This window comes from Ranitomeya variabilis, chromosome 2, assembly GCF_051348905.1.
Source record: "Ranitomeya variabilis isolate aRanVar5 chromosome 2, aRanVar5.hap1, whole genome shotgun sequence".
In the NCBI taxonomy this organism is placed as follows: domain Eukaryota; kingdom Metazoa; phylum Chordata; class Amphibia; order Anura; family Dendrobatidae; genus Ranitomeya; species Ranitomeya variabilis.
This window is the reverse complement of record NC_135233.1, coordinates 949,598,415-949,618,646: the sequence shown is the minus strand read 5'-3', so window position 1 is coordinate 949,618,646 and position 20,232 is coordinate 949,598,415. Positions and strand designations below refer to the sequence as shown.

The 20,232-nt window shown below is 42.1% G+C and overlaps 1 protein-coding gene and 1 long non-coding RNA gene across 4 annotated transcripts in view; one reads left to right on the top strand and one right to left on the bottom strand.

Moving 5' to 3' along the window:
- RHBDD1 (rhomboid domain containing 1) overlaps positions 1 to 20,232 on the top strand; it is a 232,020-nt gene that overhangs the window by 210,776 nt on the left and 1,012 nt on the right. For all 3 annotated transcript variants that reach the window (XM_077290775.1, XM_077290777.1, XM_077290774.1), the window contains 3 exons: positions 49 to 134; positions 2,878 to 2,931; positions 3,440 to 3,568. In XM_077290775.1, coding sequence (XP_077146890.1) covers positions 49 to 134; positions 2,878 to 2,931; positions 3,440 to 3,568 — 269 coding nt within the window. The remainder of the gene's footprint in view (positions 1 to 48; positions 135 to 2,877; positions 2,932 to 3,439; positions 3,569 to 20,232) is intronic.
- Positions 16,775 to 20,232, bottom strand: part of LOC143808283 (uncharacterized) — a 62,755-nt gene continuing 59,297 nt past the window's right edge. The window contains exon 3 of the long non-coding RNA XR_013221918.1: positions 16,775 to 17,850. This is a non-coding gene — a long non-coding RNA (uncharacterized LOC143808283). The remainder of the gene's footprint in view (positions 17,851 to 20,232) is intronic.

The window sequence follows — 20,232 nt, the reverse complement described above, 5'->3', positions numbered from 1 at the left end:
TGTTACACTTAGCATTTTTTATGGCTTTGGTTTGTTTTTGTATGGCAGGACATCTTTTGTTGGGCACCTCTCTGGGATCCTGGTGGGCTTGTTGTACACACACGGACCTTTGATGACGATTCTGGGAACTGCAGGTAATAATACTTTGTTCTGAGCATTGAGAAGGCAGTTGTCTTTTCTATTATACACCACACCTGTTAGTTTCATGATGCAGATGTCATTCATCGCAGAGATTACCTTGTGGGCACACAGTGATTGGTGTGATGAATCAATAATAAAAAGCACAATAAAGCTAAACACGGCGTTTAGAACATAATGGTTGTAAGTGGAAATAAATGACAGCTTCTACAGCCATTGAATACAGCCTGTGAATCTCTTTTATTCAGTCTGGTGATGAGAGACATATGGCTGGTGATTCTTTCTCGTTCTGTTTTGAAATATTAAACAAATGAGAAGTGTAAGAAGTCAGGGAGGATAAGAGACGTGTTCTGCAAAACCATTTTACTCATTTAGAGGAAAACATTGGCTACATTAGTTACAAAGTCTGAAAAGTGGAAAAAAGAGATAAAACCACATTGTTCATAAGTACTGCAGCAAAAGTAAAGGGCAGGCGGCATCAAGAATGACCTAGTGTGTAAATCAGGTTTTCCTATTTCAAATTGCAACATATAATATAAGCGATCAAGTCTCCTAGGGGAGCTAAAAAAATGACAGTAAAAAAGTTTTTAAAAATAAAAAAGTGTAAATTATTCCCTTTTAGCCCTGTTCAAAATATAGAGACTTGAAAAGCAAAAAAAATAAATAAAAGCTATTGGCATTTCTGTGTCCAATCATTGAAAATCTAAAATGAGTTAATACATATGATAAACGCTGTAAAGAGGAAAAAGTTGAAACAGAATTGCCTCTTTTCGGCCACTGCATATCCCCCAAAATGAAAAGAAGCTAAAGCTCAGTACACGAAAAAACAAGCCCTCTGATAGGTCCATAAACGTTAAAATTAAAAAGTTGCGGACCTCATATTAAAAATATTGGGTTTGTGTCGACATAATCTAAGATTCTGAAATTTGTTTAGACACTAAAATATAAAAAAAACTCCTACGAGTTTGGTATCGCCCTAATGACAATTCACCTGGCGCATCATTTTATTTCTTTATTTTACTTCCTTATATAGCGCCATTAATTCCACAGCGCTTTACCGGCATTATCACACTAGTTCATTTTTAAAGCACGATGAAAGATGAAAAAACCATGCCTAAAAAAAATCAATGGCAGAATTGCATTTTTCTTTTCAGCTCATCACTGCACGTGTTTTTTTTGTTTTTCAGTACCTTATGTAGTAAAATTCATTTTCTGATTCAAAACTACAACTCTTCCAAAAAAATTTTAAAAAATTTTAAAAAAGCGCTATATTTTGACCGAAAAATTGAAAAAAAAAGTCATGGAGGAAAAATTGAAAGTGAGGTGTAAAAGAAAAACTCCTAGCAGAAAGAGAGATGCCGGAGAGAGGGTTCAACTTACCGTAAATCCTGGGAATAGTTGTCAGAGCGTTGATAATGGGTAACAGTGATTTGTCAAAAATATCTCCTAATCATGAAAAGATTGGAGTGTTGTGTATAGTGATTGATTCCTGAGTTTCTCCCTCCTGGCATCTCTGTTCCACTGTCACATCTCTGCAGACACTAGGGCAGCCCCACTGCAGAGCAGTGCTGTCAGAGGGGAACCCTAAGTTGTGATTGGCAGAGCGCACTCCTAGAGCCAACCCTGCACTGATCCTGGCTGTGCTGTCCATGTGCGCACAGTGGCTGAGCTGACTCTTCTAACTGGCTTTCTGTGGACGCCGCTTGCACCACTTCCTGCTGTAGGAGGGGCATCAGCAGAGGGGGCCCAGGAAGGAGAATGCACCCAGCCACTGTGTGCCCACGGCAAGCACAGCCAGGATCATGCGCATGCTGGTAGTGTTTGCTCTATTAGTGACAAGCTAGGGCAGTCCCCAAACCAACATTGAGAGGGTCTAACAGTGCACCTAGCGCATGGCAACACCATGGGTGCATCAAAGCCTTCTTATTTGCATAGGGATTAAAAGTTATTTCAGCAACCACTGTACCAGTAGAGTACAGTGCTAGTATGACTTTTATAGGTGTGACGTTCCCTATATTACTGTACAGTTAGATAGTCTGAAAGGCATTTTAGGGGTGACAGAATCTCTTCAATGGGGACTGTTGAAAAGCTATTGGGCTCTCTTTAAAGGGAACCTGTCCCCAGTTTTGTCCTGTATCAACTAAAACTATGACCTTAATCAGCGCCTGTGCTGCAGTCCATCAATGCTTATATAACCCCCTGATTTCCCCTATATACACCCAAAAAACCTTTTGAAGTTCTCTCCCCCCCCCCCCCCCCCCTTACTGTATGTTAACCCTGATTGTCCGGTCCGATGGGCATGGTTTCTGTGGTTTCCACCCATCCTCCCAGCTTCTCTATCCCTCCGCCAGGCTGCCGATAGCCGTCCACATGCTGTAATTGTCGTAGATGGCGCCTTCTGCATCATCCACATAGCTGGGTAAAATCTCGCACCTGCGCACTATGCGCTGCCCTATCAGTCAGCTGTCTGCAGCTCTCGCAGTGGTGGCCAAATGTAAGCTGTACAGAGCCAGAACAACGCCACTCCGCTCACTGTGTACTGTCCTTTCTTGTGAGTGCAGTAGTAAAGAACGGCCACTACACTATCTACAGAGCTGTGCTGTTCTGGCTCTGTACACTGTGTACACCCGGCCGAGTCACACCCCATTAATCTGATTACCTAACCTAAAAGGAGACCATCAATATCTAATAGCTGAAATCCCCTTTAATAGTTGTTACAATATATTTTTTTCTCTTTAGTATCTTTTTTAAGCAATGATCGTCCAGCAAGACAACAAAGCTACAACTATTCTGGTGAGAAGTTTTTTATTCTTTAAAGTCATCTTGCATAATAATCAGGAGCAGCTTATACACATTTAATGGGCAGCTTATGCTGAGCACAGATTTAAAAGGAGTCTTTCACCATGTTCTTGTTACCCGATCTAAGAGCAGCATGATGTAGGGGCAGAGACCCAGATTCCAGCAATGTATCACTTACCGGGCTGTTTGTTGTAGTTTTGATAAAATCAGAAAGGGTAGCAAAAACCTGTAATGCTTTATTGAGCATGCATCCATATATTTTGTTCCGTTTGAGCTCTGATTCAGTCGTGTATTCAGGGTAAAGTACGTCTCATAAATATGCAAATGCCATTCGTTAAATACTTCTAACTGGATACTGTGCATATTTCTGCCATGTGCTAGTAGTCCTTTTTGCATATTAGGCAAGAGCTCTGTGTTATGGTGGCCAATTTACTAACAATATGGCATGTCTTAAAAGTAACGTAGAAGTATTAACACTAAACTGTGCACATTGTTCTAATAGGGCATGCTAGGTATTCAGAGCACCAGTTCCAGGGAAACCGTCCTCCTGGGACCTATGATAGGTACACTGGAGGGCTTAATGAAGAAGAACAGCTGCAACAAGCCATAAGTGAGAGTCTTAATGACCCAGGTATGGATTTTATGACTTCGCTGATTTAAATTAGTTGAAAAAATACATATTAAATAGTAAATGTGTTTCAAGATTAGGAGGCATGAACTTGTAAGTACTTGGCAAGTGTCAGATGCAAAAGGATAATTACGTATCTGACCGCATCCAGGCATACACTAATGATTTCTCTACTTTATGAAGTATGAAGACTGTAGGGGACTTTGTTATTCAAAACACTAATTTCTATACAGTATACATATTATCTTTTGTGAGCATAATGAGAATGGTACAACAGTATACATAGAAATCATGGGGCCCCATAGCAGATGTCCTAATTGGGCCCACCCCCACTATCCCAAAATAAATAATATGTTGGGGGGTCATAAATGAGCATAAATCACAACTTTGCATCCCTTTTCAAGTAAAACGCATTAGGATACCCCTTTCATGTTCCCTATAAATTATGATGCCAACACAAATACCCCACCCAAGCACAGTATGGTACCCCCACAGTGAATTCCTCGACAGTACCTTTAGTACACAAAGCATGCTGTCCCTACAGGACCCCCTCCCCTCGCAAAGTAGGACACCACCACAATAACCCAGTACAGTATGATGGCCCCTACTCACAGCCTCAATGCAGTATGATGGCCCCCACACACAGCCCCAATTCAGTATGATGGCCCCCACAGAGAGCCCCAATACCGTATGATGGCGACCACACACAGCCCCAATACAGTATGATGGCGACCACACACAGCCCCAATACAGTATGATGGCGACCACACACAGCCCCAATACAGTATGATGGCCCCCACACACAGCCCCAATACAGTATGATGGCCCCCACACACAGCCACAATGCAGTATGATGGCCCCCACACAGAGCCCCAATACAGTATGATGGCCCCCACACAGAGCCCCAATACAGTATGATGGCCCCCACACAGAGCCCCAATACAGTATGATGGCGACCACACACAGCCCCAATACAGTATGATGGCCCCCACACACAGCCCCAATACAGTATGATGGCCCCCACACACAGCCCCAATACAGTATGATGGCCCCAACACAGAGCCCCAATAAAGTATGATGGCCCCCACACATAGCCCCAATACAGATTGTTAGCCCCTACACAGAGCCCCAATACAGTATGATGGCCCCCACACAGAGCCCCAATACAGTATGATGGCGACCACACACAGCCCCAATACAGTATGATGGCCCCCACACACAGCCCCAATACAGTATGATGGCCCCCACACACAGCCCCAATACAGTATGATGGCCCCAACACAGAGCCCCAATAAAGTATGATGGCCCCCACACATAGCCCCAATACAGATTGTTAGCCCCTACACAGAGCCCCAATACAGTATGATGGCCCCCACACACAGCCCCAATACAGTATGATGGCCCCCACACAGAGCTCCAATAAAGTATGATGGCCCCCACACACAGCCCCAATACAGTGTGATGGCCCCCACACACAGCCCCAATACAGTATGATGGCCCCAACACAGAGCCCCAATAAAGTATGATGGCCCCAATGCACAGCCCCAATACAGTATGATGGCCCCCACACAAAGTATCATCCTCCTAACAGTCTTCCACACAATATGATGACCCTGACAGCATAATGGCCTTCCATACTGCTCCCCTTTCTGCAGAATTTGGTCTGCAGTTCTGACTGTGGTCATCGGCTACCTGTTTCACCATTACTTTCCAGGAGGGGGTCCTGGTCCAGGTGCTGGCATCGGGCTACACCTGACTCACGGACCCCATAGCGGCTGCGTGGTCTGCCGCTATTTTGATAGAATATAATATACTGAATGTATAAATGGAAAAATATTTGAACTTTCCATAATCGCACACCAACAATATCGTGGGGTCTTTGTAGTCACACTGCCTTAGACCTGGCGATTAATTGCAACCCACAATATAAGATGTGTAAGTCGTGTGCTCTGTTCACTACATTTCACTTCTACAAGTCCTGTGAGCTTTTTAACCAGTTATCCAAATGAGCTCAAGAAAAGGCTAAGTGGCTCTGTAATTCCATTCTGAGTTATACAGTCAGATTTATTATTTCTCTGCCCATTTTAGGCTCGACCTCATATGACCTAAAAGCAACAATGGTGTATGCAAGTCATTTACATGACACGTCAGTAATGCTCTCACAACAAAACCCGCCAGTAACTTTCCCAGAACAATTAAATAATATGAAGTCTTACTAAATTATATTAGGGCAAACTCTGCGTCGCACTGTGCGGAGACATTGTTATTATTGGCCAGTCCTCCACCATGATTTAATGCTCTCCCCAATGAGCGCTTGCTTTTTCACTGCCGCTGACCATGCCACACTGACTAATATGGGATTTTTTTTCTTTGCACTGGATTTTGGCATCCCTCGTAACTTAAGAAAATAAAGGCCTTTTCTATGAATGCGTGTTTTGTCTTAATTCCAATAACAACATTTTTCCACATCCAAGATGTGAAATGTTTGGGGGCCGCATTAAATGAATCTCTTTTTTTACCTTCATTAACACCCAGGAGATATATTTTAATTCCTGGAAATCTCAAACATGCCCTTTATTTCTGCAATGTTTTCATAACTGTGTTCCTGTCCTTCTCTTGTTTTTGTAAAAGTGCAGTCTCCCACTTAAAGGAGATGTAATAGCGCTGGGCATGAATCTGCCTTTTATTGGTAGCAGAGCTTTGCATTAGAGTGGCTTTTGTAATGAGTGCAGAGTGATTTCGGGGAAAAGAGAAGTGATTATCCACTCAAAAAGCAGAGACTATAAAAAGCGCCCAGATGGGAGCGCAGAGGTAAAGATCCATGACAGGCCCATTACGTCACTGCTCGCTTTCTGGTAGCCGTGATGAGCAGCAATATGGGGGGCAGGGTAGGTCGGATAGTGCGCTGTGCAAGCGTCTCCTGTCCTGCCCTACGCTCACTTTTACATTGCATTCATATACAGCATTACGGTTCTGCAGTGTGGTTTGTTTTTGTTTTTTTTTAACCTATTAAACCACAGAAGTTCATACATTCCTAATATCCAATGTAGTGATATGTATGGTACGTGTTCATAAGATGGTTGTTGCCTAGTCTTCAAATGACCTAGGGAAGAATAGGATACATTTCTACTGTTATAGTGAAATATGTTGGAATATCTTTTTAACACTGTATGAAAAAATTGACAACTGGGTGTTACCGTTGCCTTTGTCAATGGCTACATCTGCACTAAGTACGAGTTGAAAATACCCCTTGTTCACACATTCAGTATTTGTAAGCCAAAACCAGGAGTGGGTGCAACATGAAGAAGTGGTGACGTGTTTCTATTATACTTTTCCTCTGGTTGACCCACTCCTGATTTTGGCTTACAAATACTGATGTAAAATACTGACCAAATACTGAGCGTGTGAACGTGGCCTAATGCATAGTTTGTCACTCCAGCCACCACTTTGTTGCTCTTATTTGCTTCTAGATGTTTCAATTGCCCATCAAATATCATTGAACAAAGGGTTTTTTGTTCTTAACAAAAAGTTTCAAATTTTGTCACAAGTCATTCTATTTTCAAAATTCATCATGTTGCTATCTTATACTTCTTTATGAATAGATGTTTACAAAATCAATTGCAAAATCAGCCCACCAAACATTATCAGCAATTTATCATACATATTGCAACACTTTGATACATCTGCGAGGAGTGTTCTCCCCGTGTTTGTGTGGGTTTCCTCCGGGTTCTCCAGTTTCCTGCCACACTCCAAAGACATACTGATAGGGAACTTAGATTGTGAGCCCCAATGGGGACAGCGATGATGATATCTGTACTGCGCTGCGGAATATGATGGCGCTATATACTGTAGGGAATCGTCTCATTGGCAGCGTTCACACAGGCACGCAGTTTCTTGTGCAAACAGGAAGGGTATTTAAACTTCTAACAGAAAGTAAAACAGTCTTTTCTCCAGCAAAAAGTTATAACATAACAACAAGCAGTCCCATAGAAGGCACAGACTCATTAGTTGAAATGTCAGTCCTGCTCTTCGAGCCCCCGGCAGAGACTGAGGAACATATACCAGGGGTTTTCACCTTCACTCTCAGGCACAATTATAAGAGGTGGTTACACCTCTACTTCCAGTCACTTATGGGGAGCTTTGCTGCCTTTTTTTAATATCAGATGCACCTGCTGGATTGGAGGGTGGGAATGACCAGTCCCACCCATCTCTTCTAGTCGTTCCTAAAGACTTGAACCCATACTGGTCCTATTAACCCTCTCAGCATTTATCAGTGCTGGAGCCTGCTTACCAGGTTTCATATCCCTGGGGCTTGCCACCTCGGTTATACACACACCTCCCACCCAGGATTCTGCCAGCTGCTTGCCTACAATATGTAAGGAAATAAATAAATATATTTGGGTCATATAATGGCAACAATGCCACAAGCAACAATGACTTGAAAAAAATTCATGACTTTAATGAGTGTAGCTTAAAGTCTTCAAAGATGGATATTGTTGGACTGTGCTACTAAAATCCTTCAATATCAATTGGTTACTAAAATTTTGAGCACTTTTTTAAATAGTAACATTTTTGTTTTGTGCACTGCTTGTTGCATAGGAGACCGACCACCACTTATAAGCACTGCCCTGAAGCTGTCCGGGGTTAGGCAATAACTGTTTTTCCGGGATTTTGACTTACCAAGAAACGGGCCCAATAGAAAACTATTTGCAATTGCTGTGGATGTTTGGCCACTGCTGTTAGACTGCGGTGAAGATTTGTCACCTGTCATTTAGGGAACGAGCTGAATGCAAAAGAAAAGTGTTAATATCTCAAGAACGGCTAAAACTGTTATCACACAGTAAATTGCAAACTTGTTTTTTTAACAATTACCATTTAACATTATCCACTTATGACAATAGTAAGAAACCCTTAAAGAGGTTGGACCGACTTATTATGTGGCACCCATATAATTTTGTTAATTTGTGAAAATGTCCACCCAAATTATGTATTAAATACAGGGGGACCATATCTAAATGATGTAAGTAATGAGCGTCCTTGTCCAGTGTAGTTTATCATTGCTGGCCCAGTGTTCTTGTGTCTCGTATGTTGCTTATCGCTTACTTGATTTTGAAGTAAATCTGTCTGGGTAATTTGCCAACATCCCAGATGGATAGCTTTATCAGTGTGTCAAGAGGCACAGCTTGTAATGTATGAATATGGTGTATGTAATGTGTGCCAAGACACAAACAAGACATTCCCCTAAGTATAAAATAAACATATTCTATAGAATTGCTACAAGACACATGGTAAGTGCAGATGAAGCAGCCGTACACGTCTGCAGAATATTGACCTCAGAGTACTAATTGTGGCACATCTGCACAATTCTGTCAGTTCAGCAAGGTGTTTGCCAACCCATGTGGGCACTTTATTAACAGTTACCATCAGTTTTGTTATTTCTCATCATGAAAATATTGTTGAACACGGTCAGACAAAATAACTCCATAGTTACCGTATATCTATATGCACAGCTTATTTGTTGATTGTAGAATATTAACAACCAGCAAACATGATGTGGATACTCAACCATTTGAGAACCAACACAAATATGTTAAAGTGGGTTGTCCAGACAGAAAATATTTATGATCTAGTCATAGGATAGGTTATCAATATGAGATTGGTGGGGTCTGATACACCACACTCCCATCTATTCATTGTAAACAGCTCTGTAGCTGTTCTGAATAGAAGCTGTTCTGCAGTAACCGGCAGCGGCTGCTACACATTACATGGAGCTGCACTGAGCAACGTTTACATGGCAGGTGTGCAGGTGTTTGACTCCCACCGATCTCATTGATGTGCTATTTTAAATGAATAGCAAAAATAGTGTTATTATTAGAATGGCCCCTGTAAAGGTGCATTATTCTGCATGATTATCATGGACAGAGCATTCCTAGGATTGCCCATTTCACACTAATTGTACAAGGTATATAGCCAGCCAATCATCCGACGTAGAAGCAAAATGCTAATTCATCAGGTGAAATGATTTTTTGGTTGGCTCAAGATCATTGTTCTTGGCAGCGCATCATCCTGTGTAAGCAGGATTCGTGCTGCTGAATGTAATGCTGGTGGGTGTGGACCCACTGTACCATGGGGATGGGCCCTGGATGGGCATGACTAAGTGGCTACTGGGTATTCACTAGAGCATCTGATGGTGAGAATAGGCTGGGCCTCCAGTAGACACCAGGTACCACTCCAGGGCAGTCCCCGGGATTGCAGCAGCTGATGGATGGGTCAGAGACTTGGGTATGGGGTGCAGATGGGAGAGACCGAAACCGCAGCTCACCTTGGGGTCTCCATCATAGCGAGATGGAAATGGAAGCTGGAACTCAGCAGTTACACTAGAAATTGGATCATTAGGCGATTCTCTCGGAGAAGCTGACTGTCCATGGGAGGGTTGGCAAGACATGGTAGGAGCTTGGGAGACAAGGGGGACATAGCAGTAGACAGATCCTACAGCTGGGTTGCCACCACATTGATGACCTCCATCAGCTGGTCCTAAAACTCACACTGAGAGCAGATCTCCTCGTACAGTACTTGTACACTAACCTTGGGGTCCCTGGATCCTGACTGCCAGCATGGTCCATGGCCTGAACTTACTGTAGCGCTGTGCAGTGTGGACCCACTGCACTAATGGAGGGGTGTGACTTAGTGTTTACCAGGTATTCACGAGAGCCTCTGATGGTGAAGATAGGCTGGTCCATCAGTAGACACCATGTACAGGGCATGGTGGGCAGGGCACCAGGGCAGTCCCCGAGACTGCAGCAGCTGAGGATCAGAGACTCGGGTATCGGGTACAGGTGGGCGAGACATAAGCGTAGTCAGACGGTCTGAGGTCGTGGGCAGGCAGCACAGGTTCAGAATTCATAGCTGAGGTCAGGAGCAGAGATAAGGATACAGAAAAAGGAAAGCCAGGTGGATAACAGGTTAGACAAAACAGGAATACGCTAATACAGGAAGCTAGAGACTGAGTTACTAGAACCTAAGTTCAGGCAAGGAATGGAGAATGGAGTCGCCTGATATAGGACCTGCTGGCAGGTGCTAGGCCGAGGGAGCAGATCTCTGCAGGACAGAACTGATATAAATTCCTGCAGAGTTCGGCGCGCCCCCATATGACTCACAAACAGCAGAGCTGGAAGTGAAGCACAAGACGGCTCAGAGCGATGATCAGGTACTGGGTGGAGCAAAGAAAAACGCTGTGAGTGGAGCGGTGCTTAGAAGGCGTGCGTGTGGCCGGCGTAACACTGAGAACAATAGCACCTACACACTGATTGATCTATTACAGATTGAACCGTACGCATCTAAACTGCTGTCTGCCTCTTTAAACAGGCTTTCAAATGGCCGCCGATCACCAGATATTTACTAATCAGTAGTCATTTAGCGACACAAAATTGTGAAATGTAAAGAGTTTTCAGATAATACACATACAGGGCTGAAGAAAATGTATTAATCACTGCCAGTATTTTGTGGTAATATTAGATGACTGTCAACTGTAACACGAGTACACTGACGGGCTATAGTCTGCCATTAACAGCCAGCAGCCTCCCCATAGTTTTGAATGTCAGTGTTGGAACATATGTAATTGTCAGCAGCTTTGTATGTGCCATACTTCTGGGATATTTCTGTTTAATTAAACATACGTCATTACATTTTATTGGGTTCCTCTGGGGGTCTCTGCTTATATTGGTCTCAGGACATATTAAAGTATCACTCCAGAGATTTTTTTTAATTTCATACTCTAACTAGTCCCCACATATATTAAATGCAATTTAATTATTTAAAAATGATACAATGTGGTTTTCTGGTTTTTATTTTTAGATTCTCTCTCTCACAATTGAACCGCACCTACGATAAAAATTACAGACCTCTCCATTCTTTATAGGTGGGAAAACTTGCAAAATCGACAGTGTATCAAATACTTATTTTCCCCACTGTATGTCTACATTCTGTGGGGAAAATAATTAAATTGCATTTTATTGCATGAAATAAGTATTTGATCACCTGCCAACCAACAAGAATTCTGACTCTCACAGACCTGTTAGATTTCTTTACGAAGCCCTCCTACTCTCCACTCATTAGCTGTATTAATTGCACCTGTAACCTGTGAAAAAGACACCTGTCCACACAATCAAAAGTCAGGAATCAGCCCATAACTACATTCGAGAACCTTGTCAATGACCTGAAGAGAACTGGGACCACAGTCTCAAACATTAAAAAAAAGGAGAGAAGCCAGCGCTGCTTATGGTCAGAACGCAATACATAAAGTGCATATTCACACATTAATTTCTAACTGTATTTCAAAATGAGACATTTAGCAAACAATTGATCAATTCTTTGAGATACCCCACCACGCCAAGGCATTCTCAAATGGGGCAGTCCTACTCTACGTTTTTTATTTTCACTGTGCCGTTACGGCCTCCTAAATGTGCTGAGTTATGCACGCCATTCTTTCTGTGTTGATTGTGATTGATAGGTTGCTGTACACACATACAGCAGCCCTGCCCTGCCCTGCCCTAGGCTCTGTTTGATTGTGCACCTGTGTCTGGGCCTGTCTCGCCCTTCATCTGTGGTGCTGGTTAGCCCTAGAATGCGTGACCATAGAAATCTACACTATTACGTACCTGGGGCCTTTGAGGCCTGTTTTCAAATAACATGGAATAACTCAAAAAAAATTTTTTTTCAAAGTTATTTGAAAGTAAGCATGCATTCCCACTAGCTCTGGGGTCCGCCTGGACGGGTTTTCGTAATGGATCTGACCTCCTGGTGACCCCGGCTAAGGCTGGTAGAACGCGTACCTGGGGCCTCGCAGGCCTGTCAGGTTACTTTTTTATTATTTTCTGTAAAACTACTTTAGTTACAATTTTGAAACTCTAGGTATTCCTCAGCTATATAGTAGTTAGTAATTTCCAGTTGTTCGTATATTTTTATGTTATAGGCATTTCGTATAGCAACGCTTTTTTTGTGACTACCCCATATTCACGTACCTGGGGCCTTTTAGGCCTGTGTGCAAATAACATGGAATAACTCAAATAAAAATACTTTTCAAAGTTTATTTTAAATTTGCAAAGTAAGGATGCATTCCCACTAGCGCTGGGGTCCACCAGGAGGGGATCCGTAATGGATCTGACCTCCTGGTGACCTCAGCTAAGGCTGGTGGAATCCCGGCATTCCATCAGCCTTAGCTGGAGTTACCAGGAGGTCATATCCATTATGGATCCCATTCTGGTGAACCCCAGCGCTACTTGGAACATAGCCTAAGATGTGTATAATTCCCAAAAAAAATTATGTACATAAAACAACAAAAATGTAACTAAACGGGCACGCCCAATATATTCACTCAGTACAATTTTTTATGATGGATACATTTTTTCTTATAAAAAGTTTTTACATAAAGTCTGTAGCAAACTTGGTGCAGGAATATTTATTTTCCACTTTACATATTCCCCCGACAATTCTTGCATATTATTTTTTCTTCAGAATGTTCCCTGCATACATTTTGTCCGCAAGTATAACAGAAACGCTCCGATTTTCTTTCTTTCTTTGCTGGACAAATATAGCAGCGCTTTCTTTTTTTTTCTCTTTGCTCTGGCTGTTCCTGAAAGCATATTCCACATTGGATCATTGTCTCTGTAATTTGCCTTGATAAGCATTTTGTGCATAGTAGGCATCAAAAGTTCATAACAAAGTTCTGTCAAAAATATACGTCTATTGTCCTTCCTGTTGGCATGGAATTCTGGATTAGTTTGACAATAAACAATATAGCTATTGAGGGATGACACATCAAGGATATTGGAAAAAAGGGCAACAGGCCAACGTTTAGTCTGCCTTTTACACGAATATTCAGTAATCATTTCGTCCATCTTGTCGACACCTCCTTTTGTCTTATTATAATGAAGTATAATTTCAGGTTTTTGTTTCCTGTCATTGGTGTCAATACTTTCATCGTGATGCATTGTGCTCAGTAATATCACAGATTTTTCTTTCTTGGCTTTATAGGACACCATTGTTGCCTCATTGCAGAAACCGAATACACTCTCGTAGATTGGTCGCTGTGCATTGTGCTTCATTATTGGTGGAATTTCGCGGCGGTTTGGTCTCATTGTACCAACAAGTGTTAGTTGTTTCTGAAGCAAAAAATTGGCCAGTTCTAAATTAGTAAAATAATTATCCATAGTGATATTTTTTCCAGAATGGAAAATTGGTAAAGCTAGTGTTTTCACTATGTTGGAACATAGATCTTTCTGGACTGGAGCGTCAGCTTCTTTTCCACAGTAAATCATGCCATTCATCCCATAATAAGTTGCTGAATCGCACATCCAGAAAATTTTTATGCCGTATTTAGCTGGCAGGATAAATTTGCAACGTCCCCTAAAGGCAAGAAGTTGTTCGTCCACTGTCACATATTCGCTAGAATTGTAAAGTTTGTAACCGTTCTTGATAAAAAGATTCCATATATAGCTAATAGGCGCTAATTTATCGGTTGCCAACCTCACAGGCCGAGTTCTCTTTTCATCAAAACGAATGCATCTCCGAATAGCCTCAAATCTATCTACGGACATAGTGGCTTTGTAATGTGGATCTGCAAATGGGTTCAGAAATAACTCTCTGATTGGCACATCATATGATTTAGTCGACCCTGCCAGAAGAGTAAGGCCAATATAGGCATATAGTTCCTCTTTAGTTACATTTTTCCAAGTTTTTTTTTTTCCGAAGCAATACGTTTACCTTCCACATTCGTACACAAAACTACCTCATCTGCAATATCATCTGAAACAAATTTACTGAAAACATCTTTTTTGGACATGAATTGGGAAATTCTGACAGCTCCTTGAGGAACTCTAATAATGTTATGTGATGGGGTGCGTGCATGAGCCACAGCAGTACTGTTCCAAAAAACATTTGTTTTAGATGTTCTACTTGCACATTCTGCTGGATCCATTACTTCTTCATCATCTGAGGAATCGCTGGACGATGAAGTTGATACATTAGCTGGTGGAATATACTCTTCATCCGACAAAGAAATGTCACTGTCTTCATCACTATTGAAAATAATCGCCTCAATTTCTTGGACAGTCAATCCCCTTGATGTAGACTGTGCCATTGTAATCTTAGATGTGAGTAAACTAAAATGAAAAGTAAAAAATAAAGATTACAATCAGGCTTGTGCACTATACACTGTGTGTGCTAAGACTTTGTTAGTGTTTGTGTGCTTAGGGTAAAGTACAGCCCCCCTACTCTTACCTTCAACAGATCACTTTCTTGTAAGTGCAGTAGAAGCCTCTGGTTTTGGAGCTCAGAAAGGTTCTTTGTTACAGACCAAAGAAAGCTGACTTCTTCCTCCAAAGTCTCTCCAGCAACTAGGATTTAGGACTAAAGGACCTGTACTGACATCATAATCACGTTACTTTGTGAGGGGAAACTCCCTTCCAGGATCACATTACCATGTCAGGCAGAATCCACACTCTTCCCAGCAACAGCCATTGACCAATAGTCATAAAGACTGAGTCATAAGTTCTTCCCCAACAACAGTACAGACAAAAAGACTGAGGAGTACATGTAAACCAAAGCAGGCCTCAAAGGCCCCAGGTACGTGAATCTGGGGTAGTCACAAAAAAAGCGTTGCTATACGAGATGCCTATAACATAAAAATATATGAACAACTGGATATTACTAACAACTATATACCTGAGGATTACCTTGAGTTTCAAAATTCTAACTAATGTAGTTTTACAGATAATAGAAAACAAGTAACCTAGCAGGCCTGCGAGGCCCCAGGTACGCGTTCTAGGGTTAGGCAGTGTGGAGGTTGAACCTGAAACATCTATGGCCGCACCTGGCCAACCTTTATCTGCGCTTGCCCTTTCTGGTGCCATGGGAGTGATTCAGAAATGCTTCAGGTACAATTTGCATTTAATGTGGTTTTGCTTTCAATACATTTAGGAGGCCGTAATGGCACAGCGTATATAAAAAACAAAGTAGGACTGCCCCATTTGAGAATGCCTTGGCGTGGCGGGGTGGTTCAAAGAATTGATCAATTGTTTGCTAAATGTCTCATTTTGAAATACAGTTAGAAATTAATATGTGCATGTGGACTGTATGTATTGCGTTCTGATCATAAGCTCCGCTGGCTTCTCTCCTTTTTAGTCTCAAACATTACCATTAGTAGCACACTATGCTGTCATGTATTAAAATCCTGCAGGGCACACAAAGGCCCCCTGCTCACACCATTCAATGTCCATGGAAATGGATCCTGGGTTACTTCACCACGCCCCCAAATGAGTAACAAAGCATTCCCTCACTATATATATAAATAGTGGGGGAATGCAAACACTGAAAACAATGAATCTAAACTGTATTATTATTTAGTAAGATGAACTTACAAAAATGGAGGTTTTTAGCGCATAAATTGATCAATCCATGTGTGCCTATCAACCGCGGCAAGGTAACCTCCTTCTGATGGGTCCCTGTTCTACTGTAGATACCTCTCTTGAGCTATTAGCCTACAGTTAAATGGACAAAACATGTCTCACCCGGGCCATGAGTGTGAGCCTACAATTCAGTGAGTAAGTAGAACTGATATACTGTACAGACCAAAACAAAAATTTGGACACACCTTCTCGTTTAAATTTTTTTCTGTATTTTCATGACTATGAAAATTGTACATTCACACTGAAGGCATCAAAACTATGAATTAACACATGTGGAATTATATACCGTATATACTCAAGTATAAGCCGAGATTTTCAGCCTATTTGAAAGTTGAAAGTCCCCCCTCTCGGCTTATACTCGAGTCATACCCAGGGGTCGGTAGGGGAGGAGGAGCGGGGGCTGTCTAATTATACTCACCTACTCCTGGCACGGTCCCTGCAGGTCCCCAGCGCCCCAGCTTCTTCCTGTACTGAGTGGTCACATGGTACCGCACAGTACAGTAATGAATTTTGGGCTCCACCTCTATGGTAGGTGGAGCCACATATTCATTACTGTAATGAGCGGTAACAGTGACCGCTCAGTACAGGATGAATCTGCAGTGTCGAGGAAGCAGGGACTGCACAGCGCCAGGAGCAGGTGAGTATAACGGGGAGGGGAGCGCTGCGCTGCGCGATATTCACCTGCTCCCCGTTCCGGTGCCGCTCCGTCTTCAGTGTCTTCTGCAGTGACGATCAGGTCAGAGGGCGCGATGACGTGGTTAGTGCACGCCCTCTGCCTGATCGTCAGTGCAGAAGACGCTGAAGATGGAGCGGCGCCGGAACTAAGTCAGGTGAATATTGAAAGTGCCGGGGGCCTGAGCGACGGAGAGATGAGTATGTTATTTTTTTTTTTTTTATTGCAGCAACAGCAAATGGGGCAAGTGTCTGTATGGAGCATCTTGTGGGGCCATAACGTTTGTGCAGCACTATAATGGGGCAAATGTGTCTGAAGGGGGCCATAACGTTTGTGCAGCACTATATGGGGCAAGTGTCTGTATGGGGCCATAACGTTTGTGCAGCACTATATGGGGCAAGTGTCTGTATGGGGCCATAACGTTTGTGCAGCACTATATGGGGCAAGTGTCTGTATGGGTCCATAATTAACATTTGTGGAGCATTACGATATATGGGGCAAGTGTCTGTATGGAGCATCTTACGGGACCATAATCAAGGTTTGTGCAGCACTATATGGGGCAAATATCTTTATGGAGCATCTTATGGGGCCATAATCAGCATTTGTGCAGCATTATATTATTATGTTAGGCAAATGTGTCTATGGAGCATCTTATGAGGCCATTATTAACCTTTATGCAGGATTATATGGGGCATATTTTAATATGGAGCATCTTATGGGGCCATCATAAACTTTATGGAGCATTATATGGGGCTCCTGATTCAATATGGATATTCAAAAACACTTAACCTACTGATGTCTCAATTAATTTTACTTTTATTGGTATCTATTTTTACTTTTTACGTTTACTGGTAGCTGCTGCATTTCCCACCCTAGGCTTATACTCGAGTCATTAAGTTTTCCCAGATTTTTGTGGCAAAATTAGGGGAGTCGGCTTATACTCGAGTATATACGGTACTTAACAAAAAAGGGTGAAACAACTGAAATGATGTCTTATATTCTAGGTTCTTCAAAGTAGCCACGTTTTTCTTTGATGACTGCTTTGCACACTCTTGGCATTCTCTTGATGAGCTTCAAGAGGTAGTCACCGGGAATGGTCTTCCAACAATCTTGAAGGAGTTCCCAGAGATGCTTAGGACTTGTTGGCCCTGCAATGTAACACAGATGCTGTATGAGTGTTCCGCATGGGATCCGTTTTTGGGGGGTTGCACACCCATTGTCTTGAAGGGGCGAGTTTGACATGAAATACGGAAGTAACTGGTGCTTTTTGCCATTTTTTTTTCACATGCAGATTCAATCAGTGAAATAAACGCACATCTGAATAGCACAATAGAATAGCACAGATCCTAGTGCCGACCATGTTGTCTGTTTTTTTCACAGACTGCACTCGGCCAACAAATATGCTCATGTGAACCTACACTTATAGTATAGCAACACTGATACGTGTCTATCTACTGTGAACTGTGAATATATTGTTCTTTTCCCCTTCATACCTGATATATGAAAGTAAATTGAAGCCACAAAGAGTTAATTAGAAAACAGTGAAAGCTCCAGGGATACCCACACTGTGTTTGAACCCTGATGTGACACCGAAACTGCTGGATGTTGCAGAGTAATCCCTGATTTTGAAAGCAGTCAGACAATAAACAAGTCCACAACATTCCTTGCAGCGGCTGCTGTAGAGCCCATCTGCTTCAAAATAAGCCTGATTCTGCTTACTACGCGGAAAGCTTTGCTGACTGGCATTTGTCCTAGTTCTGGTGCCCGTGTCCGCTGCAAACAACTCTGCTGCCACCTTCTGGACTCTGAGCCGCACTACAAGCTAATTACGCTTTACTTAAAGCTGTTCTGCTGCTTTAGTCTAAGTGGCTCATTAATAAAGCGCTTCCTATGGCTGTCCTGCATTAAGCCAAGTGCTTAACAGGAGTTTCTAGATAAAACTGCTGAGTCGGTGGCATTAGCCTACAGATGTCTGTCCACCCGTTCATTTAGGAAATAGTAGGCCTAGCACAGAGGAGGTGTGAGATCTTGTATGTGTAGGAAACAGATGGGCCAAGCATCACAAGTGCCGGGGTTGACAACTTATGACCTAGCTGGTACTAAATGCTGGCTTCAATATGGAGCGTATTTGCAAGCCAGGTTTAACACAATTTATTTAAAAAATATCATAACGTGCTTCTTCAGGGGATCCATTCATGAGTTTGGTTAAAAAAAATTGCAAAAACTGAACCTGAATTATACTCTATGTACATGACTTAACCAAAAAAATCTTTCACCAAGTCTTACAAATAACATGATCTCTAATTAAGAATAAAGGGATGGGGATGGGGCTCTATTCAATGGAAATCCCTAATTGGGTATATGAAAATGGCTTTTCTAAACCAGACAATCCATTTTATGCCCATTTATAAAAAAAAATATGGAGATTGGCACAAATGCATAGAGAAAATCAATATTGCATGTACTTACTCATTTCCCTCTGACATAATTCTGCATATGTCTCTGAGGTGCTTTATCAATATTTTACATAACAGTGCTGTCTGATGTGGAATTGAAAGGGAACCTGTCACTTAAGAAAATGCTATTTATCTGCAGCTATTGTGGTAATTTACAGGTAAATACCTTTTAATCCTGTTAGACTGGTTTACTGGGAATGCGGCTGCAGGGAGAAAATGAAGTTCTATTCTCCCTGCAGCTGTTCGCTTCCAGTCATTGGAGGAAAGTTGATGGGATTTATAGAAATGTCCATTTTTTTTCTTGTAATGCTGCATAACCTGACCTCCTGTGCATTTTTGAGATCCACAATATGTCAAATTCTCTTGCAGGTAAACTGATTTGTATGTGTGATTTTTTTTTTTCCCATAAGATGATATTACATGCGGTATAATCCACAGCTAAAACACATGTAATCTGCACATAACCGTACCAATAAAGTTTTGTGAAAGCCAAATACCAGAAAGTATGAAAAACAAAGCAGCTTTATTTAAAACCTAACATACCACCACGAGATAAAAACACATGTAAAATACACAATAAAATATGCAAATAACATAATTTACATAATAGGTGCAGAAAATCTGTAACCTTGAAAACTCACCAATACTTTTCATGAGAACATAGCCTTACAGCTACTGCTCATTACTCAGAGATTGCGCTGTTATCACTCCTGCATTTTGACGGACATCTAGCTCTGCAGCGTGTGTGGAGAACAGGCTGTCAGTCACGAAGCAGGGGGAGCGACTTTAGCGTGATGACTGTGTACTGAGCAGTGGCTGCTAATCTGCTGCACCGACCTGATGACTGAAAGCAAGCAGCTGCAGGGAGAATATAACTTCCATTTCTCCCAGCAGCTGATGCCCCAGTTACACTGTTGAACATGATTTAAACATTAGATTACCACCATACGTGCAGGTGTATAATAATATTGTAGGTGACCCGTTAAGTATAACCTTTTACTAGAGTTCCTTTACTAAATCTTGTGCAAGCGTCCTGGGAATCACTGTGTGGTATCCTACTAGGGAAAGTGTCTT